We start from the raw sequence: 27,815 nt of genomic DNA, 5'->3' as shown, positions 1-27,815 counted from the left end.
ATCCGGACCTCATCCTGCTCCACCTCACTTACGTTGAAGCATAGGTAAATATTTGACAGCACATCGCCCTACCCAATTACTGTGTACATACAGCAGTTAAGGTGGAGCTTTGTGACTTGGGTTTCACACCAATACTTCACACAACCAAAACCAATATGATTAACCTGTTAGAAGAATTAAGCAATAATTGAATTCTGTGTTTTGGGGCATACAGCTGTCTTTGAAAAATGACATTAAATAGAGGACAGCTTTGTTTCATGTAGGATATGAGAAGTGTTGTGAACCATGTAGTGCAATATCTATGAATAAAAAAAAAAAAAATCACCTCATCTTTCATTCAAAATAGTTTATTGCTATCATGCAGGAGTGCCATAAAAGTCTAGACCATCACAGAAGATGCAAAATTATCATTTTCTCTGTACAAATATACTGTATGTATTCATAAATAGAAGCCCAAAAAGAAGAGGAAGAGAAAGAAAAAGTAGGGCGGGGAGAAAAGAGCTTAAGCTGATCCACTCTTCTAACCCAATATAGGTTTCGTTACAGCAGTTGACATGCATCAACATTACAGTGCATTATACTGGAAGCAGACAAACACACACACACACACAAAAACACACTCACGCTCACACATGCGCTCCGACGGCATAAGCCATTTACAGCTCTGTCGTGCAAAAGAGGTACAAATGACACTTTAAAAAAGTACCAGTAGGAAATTTCTACATTTTTTAACCGTCTTTCTCAAATAAGATATTGAAACGCCTTACACATCCAAACCACCTGTTACATTATGAGGCTGGGGAGGCCGACTGTGTCTTTTGCAGCACTTTTTGGTTGTTCATTGGTCAGGAACGCCCTAACTGTACTGGCATCCCTTCTACTTTATTAATCAACTACAACTACTGATGCATAGTTCTGTGCTCATAAGAAGCTGTCAGTATTAAAAGTGGCACAATGTTCTTGATAGTGGTAATCTCAGGATAGTGGTTATCTGTAACAAATGTAAACATACTGTACCGATGGTACTGTTACAGAAACAATACTCTTGTACATTCAGAGTTTAAACTCAGGATATACATTACAGACTGTATATAGATTTAACATGTGGTTTTGTGTCGTTGTGAAAGGGGCTCAAAGGGCCAAACACACTACATATACAAAGGCCTCTGACAGAAATATTGATTTGGCACTTTCTGCTGAGCTAAATCTTCCATAAAAGGTGGATTACAAAGTGGTTACAATTTGAAAATTTCTATCTAATACAGGGCAAGTGGTTTTGCCTTGTAACTATAGCCCTTACCAGCACCCATCCTTCACTGCTGACAAACTGCTGTGAAGTTTTCATTGCCCACATAAATAATCATTAAAACAGAAGACAGAAGGTAACAGGAGCCAAAATCCAAGTTAAACTCACATCAAATTAACATTTAGTGGGAAATGTTGGATCCAGTTTTTTTTTTTTTTTTTTTTTTTTAATGGTGGGATCTTGGACAAACATGTTTTTCATTCTGCACTGTACACTGTACTGAGCGTATCCTCATTTTAAATTAAATACACAGTTAGAAGCTCATTGTGAATGCAGTATTTTCAGACTGTGGTGTTTAACATTTTGGTAACTGTATGTTTGATAACATTTCTTCCTTATAATAAAAGGACACCTACATCAAAAATGAACATTTTTTTGTCAGGATCTTCAAACACTTGTTTACCTCCTGGTCTCAGTGAGGGCTTGTGTAAATCCAAAAATAAAAAAAAATCAGTGGATAAACTTGGTGGAACCGATTTAAAAGCTGGACATTTCAGCAAAGCACTCCTCTCTCACTCGCTCATGCTCACATGCACTTAACCCTAAATAATAGAAATAAAGCAAAAGGTCTGATGCTGCCATTTGATGGGTCATTGTGTAACTTTTTGGGGAGATTTCTCTCTTGTCCAACTATCTTTTGTATATAAGGTGATGTCTTAATCACACCACGTAGCTACTAGTGCTGTAATATCTTCACACAGCACTTACCGCATTTTTTGAGTCATGAATATACTAATAAGGCTTTTTTTGTTTTTTTACAACTACTCTTTTGTTTGAGGATTTCCTGAATGTCTCATTTGCTCTGCCAAGACAACAGAAAAGACAGAAAATTGTAACCATCAATAAAAACAAAGCACTCGGTGAAACACAGAGTGCGCATTCACTTTGGATTTGTAGGACAGGTGGTTAGGTAGTAATAAAAGAAACATCGAGTGTTGTCTAAGCAGGTTAACGACAAGAACCAAGCAAACACTAAGAGCATTCGAGTATCAGTCAAACAAAAGTGAAGACATGCAAAATGTTATAGATTGTAGAACAAGAAAGAAAAACCAACTGGGAGACACATTTCCCTTTGAGACTGGCACAATTTCCTGCAGAATAAATAATACTTTACATTCCAATATACAAACCTACCCATTCCCCACATATTCAACATCGACCAAATAAGCAGATAAAACTGAGCAGCTGGTTGCTCCCACAGTCCAGTTCCTCAGAGTAGGTGTCATACCTACAAAAAGATGCAACGGCACCAAACTGTGCCATCATTTGACCATTAATTAACCCCCAAAACTATTCTTTCAAAAGCAGACCAGAGGAACACAGTCAAACAGCTTTGATAGCCTGTAGTTCATGTAGCCCTTATTTCCTCTGTTTCTTGAAGATCTTGAAGGTGTGTTTCTTGCGGCTGGCAGTGGAATCTGTGTCTTCTCCCGTAGAGCCACTGTCCTCCTCCAGCGGACTCTTCTTGGAGGACAGCTGAGGGATGCGGGTGCTGCTCTTTAGCCCCACGGAGCCTTGTTGCCCTCCTGTAGGTGACGGTGTGTCAGGTTCAGTGGAGTTGGGGCTAAGGGAGCGGGACGACTCTGACAGGCTGTTGATCTCTCCCAGGCTGGGCGACTTCTCCATGTCGTACACCTTCTTCATGAGTATTGGGCTGTCAGAGACGGGCTCTGTGGGACTGACCTCATGAATGCGGTTCCCTCCGTTGGGGGTGTGAGCATGCAGTGAGACGGCATCATCTGCACGACCTGATAGGCTGTGCATGAGAGAGGTGGGCTTGATTAGGTGGCCTTTGGAGCTGTAGGCAGATAGCCGATCACCAACTTGGGAGAGGGACAGAGAGGAGTCGGAGTCAGAGCGATTTAGGTCCCTGTGGGGGGAAAAAAAAACCCAAGTTAGAGAAAATGAGAAATAAACCAACAGAAACAGTTTAAAGAGGAAGCCTTTGCATGCTGGGGTTTATCTACACTATGCCTGCAAAGCCATGGATGCGCTGGGCACAGCCTGGACACTGGAACTCCACACTTGTTAGTTGAGCAGTCAAGGAACACCAAGAACACTGAGAGGTTGAGAAAGAGTAAATGCATTGATTGGGTAACGCCTCACCAGGTGCAATGATGTGAAAGCAAAATGAATATGAGTAAAATTAAAGAAAGCATGACAAAATAAAATGGACTTAGAGAGGAAAAAATTATGTACGGAAGGAGATACCTACAGTGTGATACATGTTGTTAAAATGAAATGATAGCAGGTGGTTTAAAAGAAAAAAAAAAAACACCCACGCACATGCCATGTGTGTGGTGATTTGGAAAGAGACGGGTACCCGAAGCTGTCGCTGTACGAGGAGTGTGCTTTGGAGACATCTGAGAAGATGAAATCAGGAATGGGGTCCATAGGCTGGAAAGAAGCATGATATATATGGGAGGAATGAGGGCCTACAACACCACCCACAGAGCTGGGTAAGCAGGAGGAAGAGGAGGACAACGAGGACAGAGACTGAGGGTTTAGGCTGGAGGTACAGATGATGGAGGGGTGAGACACAGCCGAGGAAAGAAGAGGCAGAGGGAGACACTCGAGCTGCCCAAACGACTGGCTGCGTGACTGTCTGAGGGTGGCCTTAGACCTGGATGGGTATGGGGTTCCCTCTCCCTGCTGCCCCGCCGACAGGCAACTCTCTACCAACCTCTGAGAGCCCATGGCCAGCTGGGGATCAATGTGACGTTGGCGCAGGGACATCATACTGGGAGCTGTGGGCACAAAACAACAGCATTATCAACAACTCATGAAACAGAGTCTGATGGACAGTGAGGAGGCGGCCAATTAGGAGATTAGTGGAAAGATACTCAGGTGCTGGGATACATTTCTCTTGACTTGAAGTGACTTAAAAAAAGAAATCGAATTTACTGATTTTTCATGCCATTCTTACATTATGATAAAATCCCAACACTCCTGTTTTATCTCTCCTACTTACAAGGAAAATATTAAGTCAAACCAAAAGGAGAAAACTGTGATGGTGTTACCAACTAAAATATCTTGTAATGAGCAATAATTAGCCCGTTTATGATACGAGTGTCCATTTACAATAAAAGTAAGTGACAAACCACTATGGGAAGAAAGCAGGGGTGCACTGGTGGTGATAAGATGTAGAAGAGGGAGTGAATGTGGCAAGCAAGCAACTACGGCGATGTCAGGGGTGTTTTTAAATGAACGCAGCATGGAGTACTTTTTCCCTTTCAGCTGTGTCCATCTGAAGCGTACTGTCCAATTAAAAAGTACTGTAACGCTGAGTGGCTTTGAGTCAGGAGAAAAGACAGGAATGTCAAACTAAGGACCAAACTGGGGCATGAATAAATGGCCAACCAGGATATTTCCACATGGGCTGACAGTCTGAACCGACGGACCACAGGTCACTGGCTCGCCGTTCCAACAGTCGGGGGCCATCTGCAGTTAGGCCAATGAGACAGCAGTGGAAGCCAAATGCCAGAAAGGTGGTGGAAGGAGAGAGGGGAGTGAGATAGGGAGTGCAATTAATGTTGATTAAAAGACTTACTCACTATTGCAGTCTGAAAAGGATTCTGTGGTACAACTTTCACCTGAAGTTAGTCGAAACCAGACCTAATGTATGTTAGGTTTTGCCATAGTAATGAGTAAAATATAAAGCCCATAGCAACATGGCTTCAAAGTATCATAATGAAAATAATTTCTTGGTTTTCTTGATGAGATAAAGATGTGTGAAATGTGTTTACTTTATGAATTCTGCAATGAAAGTAATGTTTTTTGTACATAAGGATTTTGAAAAATGATGGACAGTGTTTTTTGTGTCTCATATGAACCTAAATAAGAATTTAAACTGTGCACTGACTACAGGTTACACATTTCCTTTGGCTGCAGGTGTTAAACCAAAAATGTCTCTCGCACATATTAGGACACAATCACTACAAATAGGTCAGCACAAAGACTTGTTCTCATTCAAAAGTATATTTTTCTTGACAGTTCAATTTCCAGAGGAAAGTCACAGGAGTCTTCAGTCTCAATAATCGACTGAGAGTCAAGTAAACACTTTTATCCAAAATGAGAACAATCAACAAGGCATTCAAGTGGAATTGTGTGTAAAAGAACAAGACAATTAGGTGAATTTACATGGTACACATTTTACAAATGTAAAATGACACTCATTCAATCATACACGTGTGACCTTCACTACCTTCACCTCCAGGAAGGCTACAAGGACAAATTCAGGTAAATGTAGCATAAAAAAAAGGTCCAAATTCTCATGTGGGCTGATTTTTGGATTTCCCCAGCAGGGTCTTGGAGTGTTTAGGGCTTCGTTTGCTAATCCCCACAGAATGGCCGACAGATTCGGACGAACTCTTACATTGCAGAGTTCCAGGCACGATATCCTCGTCCAAGTCGTCCATGTCGTCAGACATGATGAAGTGCTGGGGTGTTGCCCTCCCGCCCATGAAGCTGGCATCGAGGTTGAGGGCTGAGGCCAGAGAGGGAAGGCCTGGGTTGTTGACGATGGTAAAACCTGTGAGGATCTCTATCTGCTGCCAGCGATGAAGCCTCTCCCGCAGAGCAGCCGTCACCTCACCCAGGGCTTGTCTATGAAAGATGAGAAGAAAGTAGGAGAAGGAGAAATAAGTCGAGAGGAAACGTAACTTCTTAATTATCACTGTCTGAAAAGACATAGTATCCAAATCTTTCTAAAGCCATTCAGAATGGATGCATTTCTTCAGGAGAAGTGTGGTCCTTTTTAACATATCCTGAGCTGGTCAGCTGGTTTAATCCCATCCCGAGTGTGTATGTGGGTAAATCTGACCCTTGGGCCAGCTCTTTTTACTGTGTTTTGACATTGCATGGTACCACTACACTACACAAGGTCCTTCCTGTTTGTGTATATATGGTTCTCCTGTGTTCCCACCCGTTTTGCAGTTGTGTGTCACAGTTCTGCATTCAGTACTTTAAAACTACAATTCTCCAGAGGCGGAGGCACTACCACTGGGGTGTACACAGCTGTGCTGCATACTGCCGCTGACTGGAATGGGATTGGTTATTTCTACCTGACTTTCTAACGCTCTTTCATTTATGCTCTGATGGACTCGGACTTACTTTGCAGCCAGTATTTTGTGGTCCACATCATCCAGGGAGGAACTGTGAGCCACATGAAAAGTCCCGAAGAGAGTGTTCCTCTTTTTCTTTATCTTCTCTGCCTGTGAAAACAAATACCAGCGATGTATCTTCTTGTATTCTAAGGGGTCCCAAACAAACACTGGAAAAACTCCCTTTTACATTAGGTTTCTACATGCTCACCCCTTCTTTGGCCACCAGGAGCTGCCGTTCAGCGTTTTGCTTCTTGATGTTGTAGTACTGCACTTCCACCTCGTGGGTGAGCTGCAGCCACTTCTGGAGAGACTCTGGCGGTGACCAGCTGCTCCGTGACTCAAGCTCCTTCTCTGCTTTCTTCAGCGCCATCCGCACCTGCAGCATATGTCAAACATTAGTTAACAAATTCACACAAAAACAATACACACATAAACTTTATATTATCTAGAAACACATTCTTGGCAATGATTATTTTATTTATAATTGTTATTTTTAGTTTTTTTCAAATACAAGCATTGAACTTTGTTAAATCTTGCAATCACAAAGCAAGATTACTATAATGACATTTCTATTTTTAAGAAATTCCTTTTTCTACTTTTTACAAATGCACAATTTGTATAAAATCATTATGACAAGCGCACACACACCAATCCTCCATAGTTGAAAATTCAAAGATAACTTAAAACTTTGTTTATGGTTACGGACTGATGGATCTAAAGACTTGCCTCCTTCATATAGGAGTGTAAGACAGTCACTGGTCTTGTCACAGTTCAGTTTAACATGAAACTCAAAGTGTCGTCAAGCTACTCTGAGAGACTTGCGTGGTTCCAATTTATCATTGTGTTTCTGAATGGGGAAAAAAAAGACTGTGACAGAAGTGCCAAGCAAATACTCATGTGTTTTGCTTACTTGTGTGGGCTGTGTTGTGCTGTTCCTGCCAAATTCCTGGTGGACAAAGACTTCAGTGGGTGTATTTATACTATAGCCAGTGTGATTCTGATAGACCTAAACATACTGTGCAGCTGCTACCTTGGAAGTTCATAAAGGCATATTCACTCAGTAACAGTGCTTCACCTCTGTGGAGAACTGATGATTTGTTTAAAACTACAAATATCATAATTAGGTCACATTTATCACTTTGCAAGTACCTGTTCTAGCTCTTCTTCAGCATACTTTTGGCGACTCAGTTCATTCTCTGTGCCTTCACGCAGCTCCCTCAGTCGTTGGGCCTCCTGCTTAGCTGCATTGATCTCATCCCTCAGCTTCTGCTCCAGGTTCACCTTCTCCACTTCTACTGTACGGTGCTCCTCCTGGGCGATCTGCAGTCTGGCAACAAGAGAGAAAGAGAAACAATAGTTTTTAGTTTGTTTTAGAGGCAAGACAAGAGTGGCTGCTTAATATAGTCAAACAAAGAAACATAGCATGGTAGGTGCCTGTGTATTTTTCTGTGGGCAGGTATCACGTGCACACATGTGAGAGTCATGTATGTGTAGAATGCAGCACTTGCATCAGCCACGCATAACCGGAAACAATGGCTAATATGTAGAAAGAACAGAGCCATGGTCAGCTGCTAGGCAGCTCACAATAAACTGACATCAGAGGGAGCAGAGCCAAGAATGGGAACAGCTGCCAGCATATAACTTTAGAACAGTACAGGGTGGTACTCAGTGCTCCTGTGGTGTCCAAAATATATGTGTTAGGTTGTATGAGGGATATTTAGATATTTTAGACCAGCCTCTGAAGAAAAAAAAAAAAGATCACCAATGGCATAATCATTTATTCCTGGACACACTTCATTTAAAACTGTAATCTGTAAAGAGAAAACATACTCCAGAGCAGAACAATTGTGATTTACACGTTATGCAGGAATAATATGAACCTTTACACCAAGAAAAAAAATGTTTAATTTGATCCGTAAAGCTAATGTGAGACTGGGTTCTCAGGTGACAGCTACAATGGGCTTTACCTGAGCAGTCCCTCATCTGCTAAGCAATTACAACAATGGAATTCCCAAGTCCCGATATGCAATACTGAGACTTGTGATACAACGAAACTACAACAAAAAGCACCTGGTTTTATTCTCCAGACACTGAAGGACAGTAGGCAGTACTATATTTCAGTCACTAGGGAGAAGCACTCCCCATCTGCCAGGCTAAACACAAGCAGCAAAGGGAGCAAAGAAGTGCAGAGAAATGAAAGGTGATCCAGAGAGCTCGCTATGGAAAATGTGGGTGGACAGTCTTGCTAATGCTTTCGACCCTGACCTCTGCCATTCTCTAGCTAAGATTTGTAAGCACTGGCAGAGCTCCAATGCCCAGAGAGAAGACACCAAGCACTGTTTAAATTGACCTGCATTGCAGCGCTCACAGGATGCAGACGATGTACCTGCAGACTACGCAGTAGAAGACAGGCCTTAATAATAACACACAGCTTTTTATACACTAATATGACTACACTTGTATTTATCTTTCTAACACACATTCATTTCTCCTTAATATTATATTTGTGGAAATAAAAGCAACTTATTAGTGCCAATCACTTCTGATGTTGTTGTCCTTGTTGTTGTTTTCCAGGATGTCTGTCTGCGCACCACGCCCCAATCCAAATGTGGGTGACTTAATATTGGAGCTGACGCGTTAAGCATTCATGCTTAACACCATCTCCCACCAGTGAGGCAGACGCTGGGTCAAACAGCATTGTAAAAGGCACCCAGGAAATCCAGCTCCAATCAAAGCCGCCTCCCACTGTCTCCCAACAGGGAAGCCGTGGCCGGGCCAAGCTACTTGATACCACCACAGGATCTGCTTGAAGGTATGGAAAGAGAGCAGCTGGCAGCAGGGATCAGGAAGAAAGGCATGACTACAGACAGAGGACATACCTCGTGTACTGTGAGAAGTCTCTTCCTGCTAGTCACACAGAGCTACACTATAATTTAACTTCGCACTGCCACAGTGCTTGGCTGTCTCTGCTGCAGCAGATATAGTGGGATCTGATTTAGAACAGAGTAATGCTCTGAACTGTCCGAGAATCACAAGTCCATTTCACACACACACTGCAACTCAGAACTTATCTAGACATTACCTGGAGGAGCTGCATGTAAATGTCTGAACCAGTTGAGCCGGCGTGTTGGTGATTTGTTCTGTTTTCTTACACGGACAAACTCCTGTTGTTTGTTACATGTTTAAAAGGGCAACTCGACATTCTCCTGGTTATCTGCGGTTCACAAGTGAAAACGGCATCTCCCTCTGGCAGTAGATACGTAAGCTAGCTTGACTGACTTCTGCCTATTGTTTAAGAATATGAAAGATTAATACACCAGCTACTACAAATCACTTTACAATGATTATAGGTCAGTAGACGCATTCTAATTTATGAGAAACAGCACAGCTGGTTTGTCTGAGCTCTTCTCCACCAAAGATTAGATTCAAATGAGGCACACTATTGCACTGTTCGCACTGGTGGGGCCTTTAAGATTTATTAAAAGCTCTCTGGTTTGAACTGCAAAAGAGAATTAAGCATGAGCAATTAGCTTAGCAAGACAGAAATGTCAGAGTCCACTCCAAAGTTGGCAGTAGCAGGTGTGTTTTCACAACTGATCAAAGTATACAGCCATAGAGGCAACACACACACACTGACTTGGCAGACTATCAGAGGGACAGAGTGTGACCTCAATGGTTTGCCCCCACTGGAAGAGTCAATGGCTCTTTTGGTCTGAATACAAGAAGCAAATCCCACAAAAATACTTTCCACTCCCTTATTGTACAGCTTCAATAAAGAAATGCACTTGATTTATAAGATTTTAAACATGCATACACTGAAGCCACAATGGTGATACTACTTTGTAATAAGAAGACATCGTACTGTACAGCAAAATAAAGAATCCAAGGCTGACACATTTCAGTTAGTGATATCTACAGTAAGTCTTTTCAGTTCATTTGCTGTTCATCAGAGCATACCGTGTCATGTTTCAAAAACCTGTGTGTCATAAACAGCCAGCCGATACAAAGAGCAACTCATGTGGGTAATAAGGGTATAAAATACACTGAAGGTTTTGATGGCTAGAGCAGCTCAGCTCTCCCAGTTCAATGTCCCTAAGCATCGAACCAGGAATGTGATGCAGTCATGTGGCAACGGCTGTCACTGCTCAGTACTTTGGCCAGCGAATGGGTCTGATCCCATCTCTGGTTTTAATCTCACAACACATGGTTTCCCCAGAGTTAAAAACACAACACTTTCTGTTTTTTTCCTTTCAAACTCCTAACTGTTTTCTAGGTGGAAAACCGTAACTGTTTTCTAGGTGGACAGTTGTACATAACAATTCCAGTCAATAATACCAACCTACAGCAATCCTCTTAGGCTGCCTTTCAGTCAGAGAAAAGCTCCAACTTCATACACCTCACAATACATTTGGGGCTAAGGGCAATGTGACTATAGCAGAGGCAGCTCAGGTCAGAACAATCACTTTTTATGCTCAGGACTTTAGACATTTTGATGGCACTATCTGTGGTAATCCCTTGGTAATGCCTTATCATTTTAAGAACAACCCCCAACCTGTGTATAAGGTGAGGTTGTCTTTGAGTATCCTTTAAAGGAATAAGAGGAGACGGTGCATGCTTAAAAGCACATTCTGAGCATTCTTTGAAGTATTAACAGGACCAAAATAGCTAGATTTGTCTTATAACCTTCATTTATTCCTCATGTTACTGCCAATTGCTTGCTGGTGTAAGCTCAGCTTGAGGTGCTTTATTTTAAAACATTTCATTTCAAAACATTAAGGCAGCAATGGCCTGATGCCTCTTACGACAAAGGACACCAGGTGGCAGCTTGCAGTGTCCTGTGTCAGAACAAAATGTATGAGATACGGTGGGCATACAACATTCACAAGCTTTGTTCAATAATCACTAAACTGTGAGGTTCACAGGTCACCCATTCGCCCGTTTTAAAAAAATCCATTAAATACCAAGTTTTCAAAAGATCTGCATTGATTCATTTCCTTAAGTGAAAGCAAAGCAAGATGCCCAGGGACAAGGGTATGACATAACAAACCTCAGCTGGCTCCTCTCACTGTGAAGAAGCAGCAGTTCAATACCCAAAAAATGAAGCTCCACACTGAATCCTGCAGACTGAGGCTAGCCACCTAGCAGAGAGGTCTCATCTTGACTGTTTGTATCCTCCCTTCAGCTTTCAATCCCTTCTCAAAGTTTACTGTATGATCACAGGTCGGAAAGAAAACAGTTGTCACTCTTCAGTCAGATGTTGAAACTTCCAACTAAAACATGGCCACTAATGACACCTTCTTATTGTCAAATTGTACAGAGCTGTCACATTGGCTTTAATATCAGGTGTTCAAACAGCACAGCTCAACTCAGATTACACTGATGGTTCCTTGAACAATTCATGTATCTTTATTATATAAAGAAATATAATTCAATGGTTACATTTAATGTATATGTGACAGTTAAAGTCAATTCATCTGGAATCATTTGTCTAAATGAGTCTCTCACTTCCCATTTTAGAACAAAGTGGCTCTGTACATGCAATCCTGTCAAAGGCATTACTTATTTCTGAGTCATGATTGTGGAAATATATATATATATGGGATTCCGAAACACTGTATGCAAATTCAAGCACGTCTCATTTGCATTGTAAAATCATTGAGCCTGACAGCATTCCCCGCAGACTGCGTCCTTGCCTGCTTCAGCTAACACCAGAACTACACTTTTATGAAATAAAACTTTAACCTGGAGGGAAAACGAGCAGGGGCACTCTTTCACACGCCAAAGCCTTTATAAGTAATGAGTGAGGATGCTGTTTTCATGTGGTTGTCGAACTCAAAAACAAAAGGCTTTTAGAGTCTGTCAGAGTTATCTCAGTTGATAGTGATTAATCTGACTTACACTTCTATGTTCACAGTAGAGTGTTGCCATGGGGAAAAAGAAAACTTGTTTTTCCATTCAGTCGATGATCAAGTGTTCCACTCACTCAATAAGACCTACAGAAGTGTGAGGAGTAACTCACTGCACATGCAAGACATGTCAGCGAGTTGCCAATCCAACACTAACCGTAGTTAGTTTTAAGGTTGATAATTATTATTTTCTAAAAACAGTTATTATTTTTTTAAGTTTAAGATAGTTTGAAGCCAGTTAGCAGAAGTGTTTGAGATCTATACTGCAGACAAGAGGATGTGAATGCAAACACATTTGGTAGATGTCCAAAGGCTGTAATATAAAGACAAAATTAAAATTAGCGCCTCCAGTTGTATGCCTCTGCCAAACAGTCAAGTTGCCGTTTACGTCCATATCCACATCCAGACTGGTAATATTTGTTGTAAAGACTTTGAAGGAATTTAATAAAAAGGAGTTATGTGTATTTTTTGGTGAAATGGAAGTTATCACTGTATTGACATGGATATATAGATAAAACTGTTTTGACCTGGCTTTGTTAAGCTTTGTTGCTCTTGTTCTGCTGTATGTCTACTAGTGTATAAATTCATGGTGTCGAACGTTGGCCAGAAAAGTGTTTTGCAGAAGATTGTGTTGTCTGACCTTTATGCACTAAACTGCAGTGCAGTGCTGCTGCTAAATGAGTAGCACTGATGCTGTATAAAAATCTCTCCAAATGTAATAAACTTGCTACCTCCATTTCAAGCCGCCAGTCAGGCACAAGCGATGATTAGTCACATTGCCATTTAGCAGACGGTTACTGACGACCGTTTGAAAGTGCCGTTGGCTCTGCTGCTGGTCTCGCTACCTATCTATTACTACCAATGGTCGGTCCAAACCACGATGTCCATTTGTCTGATGCTGTGTGCTGCACATGCATGAGTTTATTCGCTTATTCATCATTTACCATGATTAATATTATGATTCAAATTTGGTTGTTAACTTCTTTAACAAAATTCCTGACCCAATTCCTGTGGTGTGATGAACAATTGTATTAAACGTAATTTGAAATGTTCAACTTCAAAAAATACATGATTAAGGCCTTTTTCTATCAGCAGACGGCCTAAATATTTTCCGGAAACGTCAAATAAAGCTCATGCACTTCAGCACTGCTGCTGGAAAAAAAAAAATCATAGGGCAAACACTGAAGCTGCCACATTTAGTACTGTGTTCATGTGGAAATGGTTTGTGAGAACAATACAGCACAGAGTATAGCACAGCTCGTGTGGGTGGTGGGAAAAACCCTTACTTCTGTTGTAGGTCATGCAGACTCTGTTCAGCTCTCTGCAGGCCCTCCAGGTCTTTCATCATCTTCTTCATATGGTCCTTAGAGTAGCGGTTCTGGATGTAGGCAAACCAGCAGCCACCCATGCCTATGACTATTGATACTACCAGCATGAAGTCCTTCAAGTGGTTATGTCTATTCACTGATAGAAAGAGAAAAAAATAAAGAGGAGAAGTTACATTCTAGCAAGGTCACATCAAAATCACAAGACAAACTGATACAGGATGAGGATTATTTCAGCCAAGATCATAAATATTATAATCATGAGATGAAGCTGTACAACAATGCTTTTCAAGGATGTGGTGTGAAGCTTGCACTTAAACGTACTGCACTTGTTGTGGAGTGACACAAATAGAGAGTCAGTAGCGCAAGTTCAGGTTGCGGTGAGAGGAGCCTAGAGTCTAAAGCCAGCTTACAAAGCCTATTTCAGTCTGGTAACCAATGCTAATAAACGTGCACAGAAAACCAAACAGTAGCAACGGTAACATTTTGGTATACATGAAGAGCTATGAATCATATCCCAGCTGCTGCCATTCCTCTCAATAACTAGTGTGAGTATGCTCATGACATGTTGTCATTGTGAGGGAGTCATAGCTATTAAAAGTCACAGCAGCTAGATAGCAGCTATCCCATTTGTAAAAAGCCTTAAAGTTAGATTCAGATCAACAAATAAAGGCCATTACAAAGGCTACCTTAAAGTTAAACCCAAAATCAAGTTTGGGTTTAATAAGGTCTATTTGTCTTTTATTCAGAACAGCATCATCATGCAGCAACAGACAAAAACCCTGAATTTCAGCCTTGCAAGCTACGTGATGAGGCAAGTTTTTCTTGCAAAACCTGCAAAGGGGTGTGCGGGAAAGAGATGTCAAAAACAAGACTTCTACTTCCTGGAGTGAGACAGAAAGGAAGTAAAATTAGGAGAAAAAGACAACACAGGGTTGATTCTCTTTAGATATGGTCAGAATGACATGCCATAAATAACATTGGTTCTCCTGTACCACTGGCAGCTAATGACAAGTCACATGACGCTATGAATCAAAACTTCACCCCGCAGCACACATCTCTCTTCACATGAACCCTCAGTGGTGTGTTTAACATACAAAGTCTCTAGGCCTTGTGCTAAATTATCTTTCAGGCGGGCTGTGCATGTGTGTGTGTTTATCCCTGCAGACTTGCTTTTAAAGTCCAGAACAAACACAGGTTCATCAGAGTCAAGGGATTGGGACCAGCTGCGCCTGCTATTGTATCAAAGTATGTAGCAGAGATGAGAAGAGAAAATCTACAGAACAGCTATTAACCGCTGCTCCTCTCTTTTCTTAACTCTACTGAAGTAAGTAACTACAATAACTATGGTTCAGCTACTTTTGATTGGCAATCATATGCAGAATGTTACCTCTTAACCACAGAGAGCACAACTCCCCAAAAATGAAGTCACACCATTCAACGGAAATGTGCTAAATTTGTCTTGGGTCTGCTTTGTGAGCACAGATGCCTAAAAGGGAAATACTGTGCGTCATCTCTGAGATAACATAAACGTATTTCCTAATGCTACACTTTGCTCCATGTCATATTCATTGCTTTTACAAAACTGTCTTAAACAGGAAACAGTTTGCCCTCTGTCATCAGCCAAGTCTAGGCTTAGTAATTTACCACTTACAGTGAATATTACATTCAGGATAAAGTGACATTTAACTCTCCACAAAAATGGAAATAAGTGGCTCCAAATGTGCTTGGGTTAATTATTACACAACTGTCCACTAGATTAGCATTAACCTTTTGTGAGATGTGTCTTAAAAGTCTGCTGCTATATACAGTCAGTCAGTCAGTCAGTCAGTCAGTCAGTCAGTCAGTCAGTCAGTCAGTCTGTCTGTCTTTTAGTGGGACCCACTGGCTTTGAAAGGCTGTCAAAGCCAGACAGCGCTCGCTAATGTCTTCCTTTCGGTTGTGACTCTAACAAAACACATCCACAATGACACATGCCAGACACAGACCACTACACACTGTGCCCCCTGCAATTTCTTTCCAATGCAAATGCCTGCTTTCTATAAAGGTTCATTACATTTTCTCCTCTAGTTTTACTAATGATTACAATTATTTCCTCCCATCGGCAGTGTCTTTCTATCTTAGCTGTTTGCCAGTTAAAAAGGATCAACCTTCAAGGCTAGGGAAGTTGCTGCATGCCATTAATATTTTGTGTGAGCTCTATAGATTATCATTTTTTTTTACCAAGTGCAGAGTTTTCCTGACTTTCCAAGCTCACTAGCAGAAAATGTCAGTATTTCGCTGTCATTCTGTAACTAAGCTTTTAAGGCCAAACATGTTTTTCATTAGAAAAATGTTTTGGCAGTCACTCAGGGAACATGTTTTCCCAGTGTCAATACAGCTTACATAATAAAATAAATATAAGGTAATGCCATGAGGTACTCTGACTTCTAAGACACACCCCATCCACTGTGATGTTATGAACCCCTAAAGAGAAAAAAAAAAAAGAGAATTGGCAGTTACAGAACTGAAGCAGTGACACTGGAGTGGGAGAGGGAGAGGATGAGCGGTGTGTTTATTTGTCTCAGTATGCACAGGGCTGTGTGGTCTAACCCTCAACACACTTCTTCAATTCCTGAATCACCCTACATACTGAAGATAGGCCAACTAAACAGAGTAAACGAGTGAGTAGATGAGTACGTGAATAAACTAATTAAACAAATAAAGCAGCCCTGATCACAACGTATCAAAAGGGAACGAGTGGTGATGGAAAATGAGATTAGCTAACAGTGGTCAGGATGTTGGTAATGGTGGTAGGCTCAACATTTCCTACAGGTGTTTCACAGTAATACTCTTCCAATTAAAGAGAGGGGGTTGCATGATATGTTGACTTAGTTATTTGGAAGATGTTTTATGCCTCTCTGATGACTAGTTTTACGCAAACGAACTGGTTAAGCAAAAAAGATTAGAGCCTAGCTCAGTGTAATTACACAGAGAGAGGTCTCCTGCTTATCAAATTGTCAATGGGACTGAAATCTAAACCTTCATAAAGAGTAATAAAACAGCCCCCCTTCTCTCATCCCTCATCAGGGTTTTGAAGTCTCCAGAACAAATCTCTAATGGTGTATGAATGAGGATATGAATCAGAGGTGCAACAAGAATTAAGAAAAGAACGTCACATACTCAGGGGAGCTCCAAACAGCACAGTGTCCAAAGATTTGAGCTGCAGCTTTTGCACGTGGCTGCGATCCAAAATCTTCAGAATAGAGAGCGTCAGAGTGGTGTTCTTTATGGCGAGCCTGAGAGAGAACAGACACACAGCCATTATGCAAGAACAAAGAAGGAAGAGTAGAGTTTGTAATCCATTTTGAGCTATGTGTAATGTGACCCCTTCACAAATGTTCTAGATCTTCTATCATCTATCAACATACATTAGCTCTGCTATTTTGACAAATGCAGAGACTGGATCCCTTTTATTGCAGCCAAAAAATAAATGCAATAAAGCTGACACTGACTAATCAGAATTGGGAAAGTAATAATTTATAAAGAGTGTGATGTACATGGTTTTAAATTGCTGGCTCTAAAAAAAGCTGTATTAAGTCTATTATTTGTGCTGGTATCACCCCTGCATTGTGCAACACTGCGGTCACACGTGAACTTAGAAGCTTGCGATTTCAGAGAACAAAAAATCCCTACTAGCCTTGAAACCAAAATGTTTTTTGTTAAGCTGAGGAGGCACATTTTTCATAGAGCTAGTACAGATTCAAGTTTGAAGGAGTTGAAAAGGTTGATATACTGAGATATCTCTTACCTTGGCATGGCACTTCCGTTAAAACTCATCTTCCGAAATGCATCCACATACTGTGGCAGTTCCACATAGGTGATGAGCCATTCCACCACCTCATCCACTGTCCAATTATATACTGAAGGGAAGAGGGAAGAATAAACCAATATAGTTAGAGCACTCATCTATTCTCATCCATCTAATATCTGCAGAAGTCAGTTTTAATAAGGCTGCAATGTGTCTCCATTACATACGGTGCAGTCTGAAAGTTATAGTAACACGTTTTGCATTGTTTTGATTACTTTCAGCAAATTCACTTTGAAATGGAACAATGACTTTGTGGTTAAACAGCTGGCCTCTATATTGAGCGGTGTTTAAGTGTATTCATATCCTTATCGAGTGAACAATGTACTTCTAGACTTGTAGCTTATTTAGCCATTCATTTTAGCACGATGCAGCCAAACAGTGACCTTAAAACATCAGAAAAGGCAACTAAGAAGTCTTTCTTGAGGCCAAGAAGACCTCAGGCCAACTTGCTTAAGAACAGACTGAAGGCAAAAAAAATCCCCAGAAACCAGCAAGAACAGAAGATGGCTGAAGTATAGATAGTAGTGTTAGTGAAGTAGTGTAGTGAAGTATAGTGCTTGCTGACATCTTTGGGTCATAGACTTCAAGCTGTCAGTGATTACAAAAAAAACTTCAACCAAATATTAAACATGATGACCGTAGCAAAGGTCTCCCCCGTCTATCTACACTGTTCATCTGAAATGGATGTAAACCTTTAAATTAAAGATGAGAATCAGCACTAACCTCATATAGATACTGCTTGATTTTAAACCTAACGTACAGGGCCAAAACAACAACAACGTCACTATCATTACACATTCTCACTGTTCTGTTTATACAGCTTGACATATGAGGCATATTAAATGACCATATGCATCTGCACCCTGAATGATCTATGAGGTATGAGGTATCCTATAGTATGACATACAATGGCATGCCCACAGTAACAGGGGAGGGGAAACCCACTCCCCAGCTCCTGGCAGACAGTCAACCATGTGAGCTGTGTAAATGTGTTGCTCTCTTGAAGAAAAATCCAGTTTGTTGGCTCAAAATCTCCAGAGCCCTGTCAAGAAACTGCAATGCAGGGTAAGTCAGAACTATGAGCAAGAAAAGGGGAGAAAATCAGCCAGAGGAAAGGGTGTGAAAAGACATGAGAGCCAGAAACAGCAGAGCACAGCACATGAAAAGTGTTCTCAAAGAGTACACGATAGCCCAGCCTAACAGACAGATAGACAGAAGGAGGTGAGAGTGTGGATGTCAATTTTGTGCTGACAGATTGAATGATGTCCGCTTTGCCACTAGCTGGACCTGATAAGTAGGCCACACTTTGCTTGACATGCCATCTGATCAGCTGCCGGGCTCCTTTGTGGAGCGAGAGACAAGATCAAGCAGGGGTAATGCGTGACACTGTCAGTCACAAAGAAAGACATAAAGTGTCATTTACTGGCCATTTAAAACAATGCTGTTCAGAATGACAAAGGCATAAGCAGTGTCTCACAACAAATAATAACAATTTTCAGTTCAATATCAGACAGGCAGTACTGGTAGTCCATATCCATGTGAAACAGTGTGCAAAACAAGATTCACAGTCTACATCTCAGACTCATAAATATGAAAAAGATCTGAAATAAAGGCATTTTTGTCACTGTTGGCCTCAGGGGCAACAAAGATGCCTCAAAGCAGTACCTTCAGAGCCCTTCCACGTGTTCCACAAGTCCTCCACACTGATAAACTGGTCATCCCCGTGGAAGCTGTTATGCTTGGCTTTGGGGTCGTGGTAGTTTAAATCTTCTCTCAGGAACTGCAGAGTGACAAGGATGATTGTAGTGGTCACAAATAGTCCACAAGTCACAAGAGATGTTATAACATTTAAAAGGCCTAAAAGCTAACAAATGGTCTTTCGGAAGAAAACTGCATTTCTAGCTCCATCATCGACACAATCTCCTCAGCATTCAGAACATTAGTTTACTTTGTTAGATCAATGCCACGATGAAGAATTTTTGAAGGTTTTTGTTTTCCTTACACCTTATTCAGGAAATAAAAATCATCAGATTACTGCAAATGCACACATACTAAACAACATAGGACAGAACGTCTGAGCAGGGGTTGAGTGAATAAAATGTATAAGTAGCTGAAGGACAAAAACCACATTTGGCGTTGGAAATATGCTGCAGATAGGTTCTGATTTATTGTGAGCACTGTGACCTGTTTCAGTACTGTAGTCTTTATGAGTCCCATAAAAGATAAAAATGCAATCCTTGTTGCTTGTGTATGTGTTTGCTTCACTCACTGTGAAAGGAACATAAATATCTCAAACTTGTAGGACCTGAAAAATTACTAAGCTTGTCCACTAACTACTTAATGGTCTGGAACAACACAGGACTTCCTCCTCACTTGTGTTAATAGTTATTCTACATTACAACACAAGCATGTTGATCATCATCACTGTGATGTTAACAGAATCCATTAGAAGTGAGCAAATCAAATGGGACAGGTTTTGTGACACTTGACACACTAGAGACATTTTTGATTAGACCTTGAGAGCCTTAACCTTGAGAGGCAGCTGGATTTGGGAAATAATGATCAGGCTAAAATCTACCATGCCACACTACGATTATTTACATGTGGCTGAACCACAGGGATTTGAGCCAATCAGCCTGAGCTACAGGCGGGTTTTAGCGATGACAGTTTGAAGCAACTGCTTGTTTGAAAACAACAACAGCGGCTCCTAAAATGGTTAGCACAGATGCTGCTAGAGCATCAGGTATGTCTGAACTACAGAGTATTTTCCTCATTGAAACAAGCTAGCCTGTGTTAGATGGTGATAGACAGATGGCTTATCCCATCACCTGCCAAGTATCTTTTTAACATGTCTATCCCTTTACAGTTTCCACAAACGACCTCCCAGATGGGTCTGTGTAACAAACCATCTGGTGTGTCAGGTTAAGATTGTCCACCTTTTGTCTAGAATCTGGACTCCACATTTTGTTCTGAGAGATTATTGCAAAAACCACTTCACCACACCACGTCAAATTGCTGAAGATAATTAAAAAAAAAAAAAAAACTAAAATAGTATAACAGTATATCCTTAGCTGTTGAGAGTAATAGTCATTGTCATTTACAAGTCTCTGGTTGACATTTTAAAATGAGAACCGTGCATGTTGTACATGCGACACCGCGGCACACAATAGATGACAGAGTGCCACATTTATGGCACTCTGAATTCCATTCCCACCCCCATTAGAGTGGTATTGGTCAGCTTCTGGCAAACTGAACCACACTATTAGTTGCCCACTATACTGTAGGCTAACTCAGTCACCAGGTTTTTCAAAATGAACCATACAGGAGATCTTCCACTCCCACAAAAGCCAACTCATACAACATGGGTGGAAGACAGTAATAAGTCATGATGCTTTTCTTTCTTGATAGATTTGTGTGGGAGGATTTCACTACAAGGCACAGAGATGGTCTGTACTGCAGGTGAAACATCACGCTTCTGAAAATATATTCATTGGAGAATCAGGAGGACCTGTATAATGTGGCCACAAAGCTTATTCTTAAAAACCAAATGGAGACTTTGATCTTGGTCAAACAGAAATCAATTATCTTCTTTATTTAAATATTGTGTGAAAGCTGGAAGCCGGACTACTGTCTTGAAGTGTTCTTAATCGTTTTGAGCTTTCCATTTCTCGTCTCAAAGCCACTACAGATGTGAGTGCTCACTGTACTGCACTTGATTCCATGCCTTAGGGGTATTTGCATGCCAAGTGCCTCTTCTAAAAGCAGAGACGGCAGCAGTGAGGACGCTGCCTGCTTTGGTCTGGCCTCAACCACATGCCACGGACTGAATCAAAATGAAATGAGGCTCCAGAGGGGGCCTCCTCAAGGCTACAACATGTAGTTTAGACTAGAACTCAGGATGTAACCTAAACGGACTACAGCCAGGGTCATTAAGGCACCGGTGATGTCTGAGAAACAACAGACTCGACTTATGCTAGGTTACAATATGTTTTTACAAATGTGGCAATATTAGTGTCAACATGCATGGTACCTGCAACAAGACTTAGTGTGAATTAGGTTAATTATTTGACTTCAGCAAAAAGGGCACTGGAGCGTAAACAGGACAATTCCTCCAGTTACTCAGAGCAAGTTAAGGACATTACAGGGCTATGATTAACTGACCATCTTAACAGCAAATCCTATGACAAGTCAGACGACAGAGGATTAAAATAATGATACATGTAAGCCTCCTCACACTGAAGGAGGACCATCTTGGTGCACCGCACAAACCCGTAAACCCATCCTTTTTTGGCTGGTACTTACGCCGTCGGTCTCTACCACGTCTACATTGCCGTTTGCATCATCATCCATCTGCTTGTGGATGCTACGGATAGCCTCGTAGCTCAGAAAGCCGTTCTCATCCTTGCATAGCAGCTCATCGATGCGACAAAAATCTGGTGGAGAAACAGAGTCATATCAAGATGACGTTCAGAGGCAACTTTGAAACTCTTCAGTTCAACTTGAGCAGTGTCAGGAAAAACATGTTTTTCAATTAAAAATACGAACAGCCAGCCCTGTAAAGACAGGTCATTCAAAAATATATATACACACAATTTGAATCAAGTACTGAAGTGATAAAGTTACTCAAGTACCCATTTTAGCTAAATGCTTCATTTGTGTTTTTTGCAGAAAAGTCAAAATGTATTGTCCCTGATCAGACTGCCCTTACTCACCCTCTCTCTCGCCAAGATAACTGAACTGCAAAATTCCTTGACTGAAGACAAAGCCTTGTTTATGTAAAGCTTTTCACTCAATGTGGGGATGTTACCAAGAAGCCATATACCATGACTGTCAGGCCTACTGTGTTGACCAAAAACAGGCTGTCCCAGGGCAAATTAATCAACAATTTAGATTTCAAAGTTCTGTTTAATGTCAGAAGACTTAGGTTTGTCAGTTTAAATGTTTTTTATGCTCAACCATATTCACCATTTTGACAGAGAGGCCTCAGTAACTATTAAGGATTTCAGTGTTTGGGTTCCACAATAAATTGTTGACAAATGAGAACATGTTCCTATGAAAAATCATCATGTAATTTGGCAACATGTAAGCTATCTAGTGTATCCTGTCTGCCCTCTGTGTTCCCTCTCCTTCCTGAGGGATTACAAATCCTCTGACATAGATCAGAGATAATGCCACCACTCCCACTAAGAGGAGACCTTGTTTGGTATGTACTGCAGACACTCGTGTTGCTGTGTGAAAGGGCACAGCAGGCCACCTGTAACAACAGTGGATTTAATATGAATTTTAATTAAAGCAGCGTGGTTGAAGTAAATTCACAAGGACACTGCTCCTAAGACCACCAGAAGCATATATATTATTCACTTCATTTGAAGTCTGTCTTACATAACCTCCATGTTCTGTATGCTGCTGCTGCGACTGCTATCTTACCCAGACACTCTTGTAAATTTGTGATTCTCAATCTCACTGTGGTTTAATTGAACTTTACTAATCACAACACTACAATTTTATTGCATGAAATGTTTGATTCTAGTTTGTTCTGGTTGGCGATTACATGGTTATTCTTTGGTTCAACATGTGGGAAAAATGAATTCCCAGACAGAGAAGGCTTTTCCATGTTGCCTGCACCATCCTCACAACAATATGATGTGGCAGTGCGCAAAATCAAACTCACTTCCCCTTTTCATAATGCCCCCGCCTAGTGATCAACTTGTAATACCAATCCACATTCTCTTTACTCCCAGAACCACATGTTCTGACAGATTCACTTATAAAGAGACGTCACAGGTTGAACTCTGCAACAATTGCTGTTGGCAAATTGTACCTTACACTTCTCTGCATGAAACCACTAAACCAGAACAAGAAGGCTGAATGCACAATATGAACTTCCGCATAGTGAAAAGTTAATTTTTGAGCCACAGTCTGCAAGCTTGCAGCTTCAGGAAACCTGCAAAGCCACATACCAAAAGCGCACTAGCCTCTCACACTCTCACTCATTCACGCTCAACATGTTAAACAAAGAATGACAGTTACCCCTGTGAAAGTGTAGCACCTGCAACACTCTCATACACCCAACTTGGCTCTTTCTCTCATTTGGCTTGCAAACCTCCGGAGACACAAGATAAGATATTTACATACCAGTCAGCCTGGCTTTTTTAAGAGCTCATGTTACGCAAGTCATTCTGTGTGCCTGCATGTAGACACCTCAACTTAGCCACTTCATAACAGTGGCAGTTACTATGATTTGTCACCATTCATGATACCTGCCAAGCTTTGTCAAGAATAAATTATTTCCCACACGGTGGCTTTTTGGGAGTGTTGGGACATGTAGCACACATATGTGAGAATGCGCTTGAAATGTAAAATGTGTATGAGCAACTTGGACAGAGTCTCAACAATTTTTCATGCAGCTACATGCTGGTTCATTGCCTAGTTGGTGTTACAAGTATGCTGAGTAAAGTCAAGCGAAATATTTCGAAATGTAAATATGAGCAACAGTTATGTCCTTTGTAGTACACTTTAAAAAATAGCCAGAGTCACAGTATCACAACTGGCTCACACTTAACCCAAGTAGATTCAGGTTTTCAAAGTCTGTGTTGTAGTCTCAAGACATGCTTGACAGATGCAACCACTGTCCCCAGTCATGTGAATTGCCTTAATGGACTGAGGAAAGAGATTACCACACTTAATAAAGGAACTCATCTAATAAGATTTGTATCTTGTGTCTCCGGAGGTCTGCTATCTCTGTCTTCAACCCTGTCACCATGGCAAAGGCACTGCCCAACTTCATCCAGTACGTGAACTGTTCCACGAGAGAGGAGAGGACCCTGGACTCTGGACTCACCTGATTATTATTATTATTGTGATTATTATTATTATTATTATTATATAATACAGCTCCTCACTCAGCGTGTACATGTTATTATTGTTGGTAGTAGTGGTATTATTTGCATCATTATTATTTTTATTATTATATAATACAGCTCACTCTGAGTGTACATGTTGTTATATATTTTTGTTAGTAGTAGTGGTATTATTTGTATTATTATTATTATCATTATTATTACTTTTGTGTTTGAAGTTTATTCTTATTCTTTTGGAGCTGTGTGTAACAAAAAGCAATTTCCCCCTGGGGATTATTAAAGTAATTCTGATTCTGATTCTGATCTTTGCAAGAGGAGCTTGTTAAAGTCAGTCAACGTGTGCTTTAAATTCAACTTCAAAATTAAAAATGGCTGTGAAATCTATTGCAATGAGCCACTGCAGAAGTATTCTGTATGACAGGACCACGTTGCCTTTAGCATGCAAGTCTACACATTAGATTATGTACTTAAAAACTTTTGGTGACATGATAAAACGTGCTAATTAATGTGTTTCTGCATTAAGAAACTAACTCTGTTCTCAAAGGAAATGTCCAGGAGTTCATAGACTTGTGGAGGCATTTTCTGGAAACGTTTTCTGTTGAAATATAAAATAGACTATTAAAATGACATTGTGCTCTGGAGTGGAGTCCTTCAAGAAGGAACACTGAGCTGTGACCAAAGGTGGACTGACTTTGGGACTGAAAGCTGAAGTCTTCTGAGACAAGCATATACAATACGGAGCTGTCATGTTGTTGAGTTATATACTTACCATTATATAAAGAGAGTGGAAATCCAAGATTTATATTACTTTGTATATTGTACAGCCAGTCGTTGAGCAACTATACAATGTATTTATCCTTTTTTAAGGATTTATTGTAAATAGCTTAACATCTTGATCTGACTGAGAAACCACTTAAACCCCTGCTCATTCACTCCACTAACCATTAGATCAATTACCTCCTGTTTGACTGGCTGGCTTGATCTGAGTTGGAGGACAGGGCTTAATGAAGAATGCCAGCCGTACTATTCTCAGCAGGGCTGCATATAGTGCCTGCACAATCACAAAGATGTGGCACGGAAACTAATACTCTAACTGCCAAGACTACCAGTCTATAGAGTGTGTCATCTTCGCATAGCTTGTGTAAACGTGGGCTATAAAAATGCTACAACAATGATTAATTGCTCACCTGACACCCCATTTTCAACCATCTGACTGTCCGCTGTTGGTGAACTTGGTTTTTCGGTCCAACTTTCTCCAACGAAACACAAGCAAAATATCCACAAGGTCACTAGATTGTTAAACTCCATGGCTGGTGTATGCTGGAAAGAGGACAGCAAAAATCAGTTAATCAGATCATTTTCTATCTAGATCAATCAATTAAACATTGCTCATTAATAAAACAATGGGATTATTTTGTCTCTCAGAACATATGACATCTTAGCAAGGAGAGGAAACCACATTAACCAGCATAGGGAACAATAAGAAACACGGTTAGTTACATAAAGAGCTCCTGCAGCAACTGCAGACGCATGCTATAGATAAATAGATAGATGCACTTTATTGATCCCAGACTGGGAAATTGTAGCACTAAAGCTGCATAAATAAAATAAATACACTGTAAGGAAGAAGTAATAAAACCCGATGCGCAAATGTAGAATAAATCAGTCCTCAAGTGAGTCTCTTCTTTCTGAATGAATGAACGTACAGTCGGTTAGCTTGCTAATACCTGGCTTTAGCTAAGAAAGCCTTTAAAACCACACTCTGTCAGTGTAGCCGCGCTTCGGAGGTTGTTAGCAGCATGTTTGCAAACACATGTCACTTCAGGGGGAAAATAATAAGATTAAGAAAAGTAACAGCAGCCTGATCCGTCGGGGGCTGCTGGTGCTGGCTGGATGCCTGTCAAATCTAGCTAGCTAGCTAAGCACTGAGGCTAACAAGGAAATGAAGTGAAATATCCAGCAAAAGGGGGAGTAACATCACTGAGCGGTCGCTTCCGTGATTTTCCTGTTTCTGTCGGTGTCGACTTACTGCATTTTTTACACACGTACGTTAGCCACCGTTGACGTTTAGCTAACCACAAGTCAGCGCAGGGGACGTTGAAAAAGAGCAACTGTAGTTTTGGCTAGGCTAACGGTCGTAATGTGACTGCTGTGATGCTGAATAACAAAAATAAAATACAACAAAGTTACCTGTCATATATCAGAGCCAGCAGATCTGTAGTTTCAGCTCTGTGTTAACATTGCCGCAGACGCCCCGGAGTTGAAGCAAAGCGAACTCCACGTCCCGTGAAAGACAGAAAGTCTCGGTCTTTCCTCCGACCGAGACTGAGCCGAAAAAGCCGCAGAATGTGGACAGACAGTGGGCTTGTCTTCTTCGTCTCCACGGAGCCTTTGGGTATCACCGGGGACCGTCGCCCCCTAATGTCTGGAGTGGGTACTGCACACACCGCCTCTGTTGCATTTAGTGTTACGCAAATGGCTGAAGTGCGCCACCTAGTGGGCTATTTAGTCCATCACACTGAGGTGCAAGGGCATTAAAGATCAATTACAACAATTTTTAAACTTTTTTCTCACATACTATCACATTTTCATGGAGGACCTTCTAAGATCTCAAAGTTGGACAAACACATTTGTGAATAATGAAATACATGTCGGCTGAATTACTTTTAGCTACTTCATGCTGGTTCACTGCAAGGTTATTATATTTAACTCAACTAACTCACTAAACAAAAAACTAGCGTGTGACAAAAAAATTTTGTTAACTGATATAGAAATAAAAGCTACAATTGAGGGGAAAAAACTAAATTATATTGTATACTACTATAAAATATATACAAAGAATTTCTTTAGTTTTATTCTTTGTCAGTTTGGTATGTTTGTCAACACAACAAGCATGAGGAGGCATTGGTGCAAATGTTTATTGAGACTGGGATATCTGCATGATTGGGATTTAACTGCCTTCAAGTTTTGCGTTTTTATTGTAATACCAATTCTGAACTTAAATATTGCCCCTGACCTACCCATATTCTACTGAATATTTTATTAGAATAACTCTCACACTCCCGTACATACTGAGACACTTGAATACAACACAGCCATCGATAATGTTATTAGTGACAGTGGTGCTTTTCTTACAATAGCAAAGTTAAAGTGGGCGCTGTGTAAAAAGGTATATCAAATATGCTGTTTACTGACCTTTAGTGGCACCATCTTGTGCTACTATCTTCATATTGAGATATCATCAAACAAAATGTACAATGATAATTCACCTGTGTGGACCAACCCAGTATTTCATACACTCACATGTCTGTTTATACATTCATCTGTATGTTGCAGGATGATTCCATTTATTAACTGACACTAAAGACACTATAAACGTATTGTGCACAAGTGAGTGGAGCAGCTGCGAGTGAAAGTATTGTTTTCTGGCTTGTGTTGTAAATGCAAGTGATCTGAGGTCTTG

At 40.8% G+C, this 27,815-nt stretch overlaps 1 protein-coding gene across 2 annotated transcripts; it reads right to left on the bottom strand.

The window, feature by feature from the left end:
* Window positions 1-331: 331 nt before the first annotated feature.
* Window positions 332-26,718, bottom strand: stim1a (stromal interaction molecule 1a). Of its 2 annotated transcripts, none has more exons than XM_070828764.1 (13): window positions 26,543-26,718; window positions 25,540-25,672; window positions 21,795-21,925; window positions 19,158-19,272; window positions 17,433-17,544; window positions 16,805-16,920; window positions 13,604-13,781; window positions 7,561-7,738; window positions 6,620-6,787; window positions 6,419-6,519; window positions 5,682-5,911; window positions 3,930-4,053; window positions 332-3,176 (listed from the first exon to the last, which is right to left on the bottom strand). In XM_070828764.1, exons 2-13 carry the CDS (start codon window positions 25,658-25,660, stop codon window positions 2,666-2,668), a joined length of 2,085 nt encoding a protein of 694 aa, XP_070684865.1. In that variant the 5' UTR covers window positions 25,661-25,672; window positions 26,543-26,718; the 3' UTR covers window positions 332-2,665. The 2 variants fall into 2 exon arrangements, with proteins under 2 accessions (XP_070684865.1, XP_070684866.1); XM_070828765.1 differs by having other exon boundaries at window positions 3,990-4,053.
* Between the last annotated feature and the right edge of the window lie 1,097 nt (window positions 26,719-27,815).

Source organism: Pempheris klunzingeri, chromosome 4 (assembly GCF_042242105.1).
Source record: "Pempheris klunzingeri isolate RE-2024b chromosome 4, fPemKlu1.hap1, whole genome shotgun sequence".
Taxonomy (NCBI): Eukaryota; Metazoa; Chordata; class Actinopteri; order Acropomatiformes; family Pempheridae; genus Pempheris; species Pempheris klunzingeri.
Note: the sequence above shows the minus strand (reverse complement) of the source record. Positions and strands in the feature narration are given on the sequence as shown.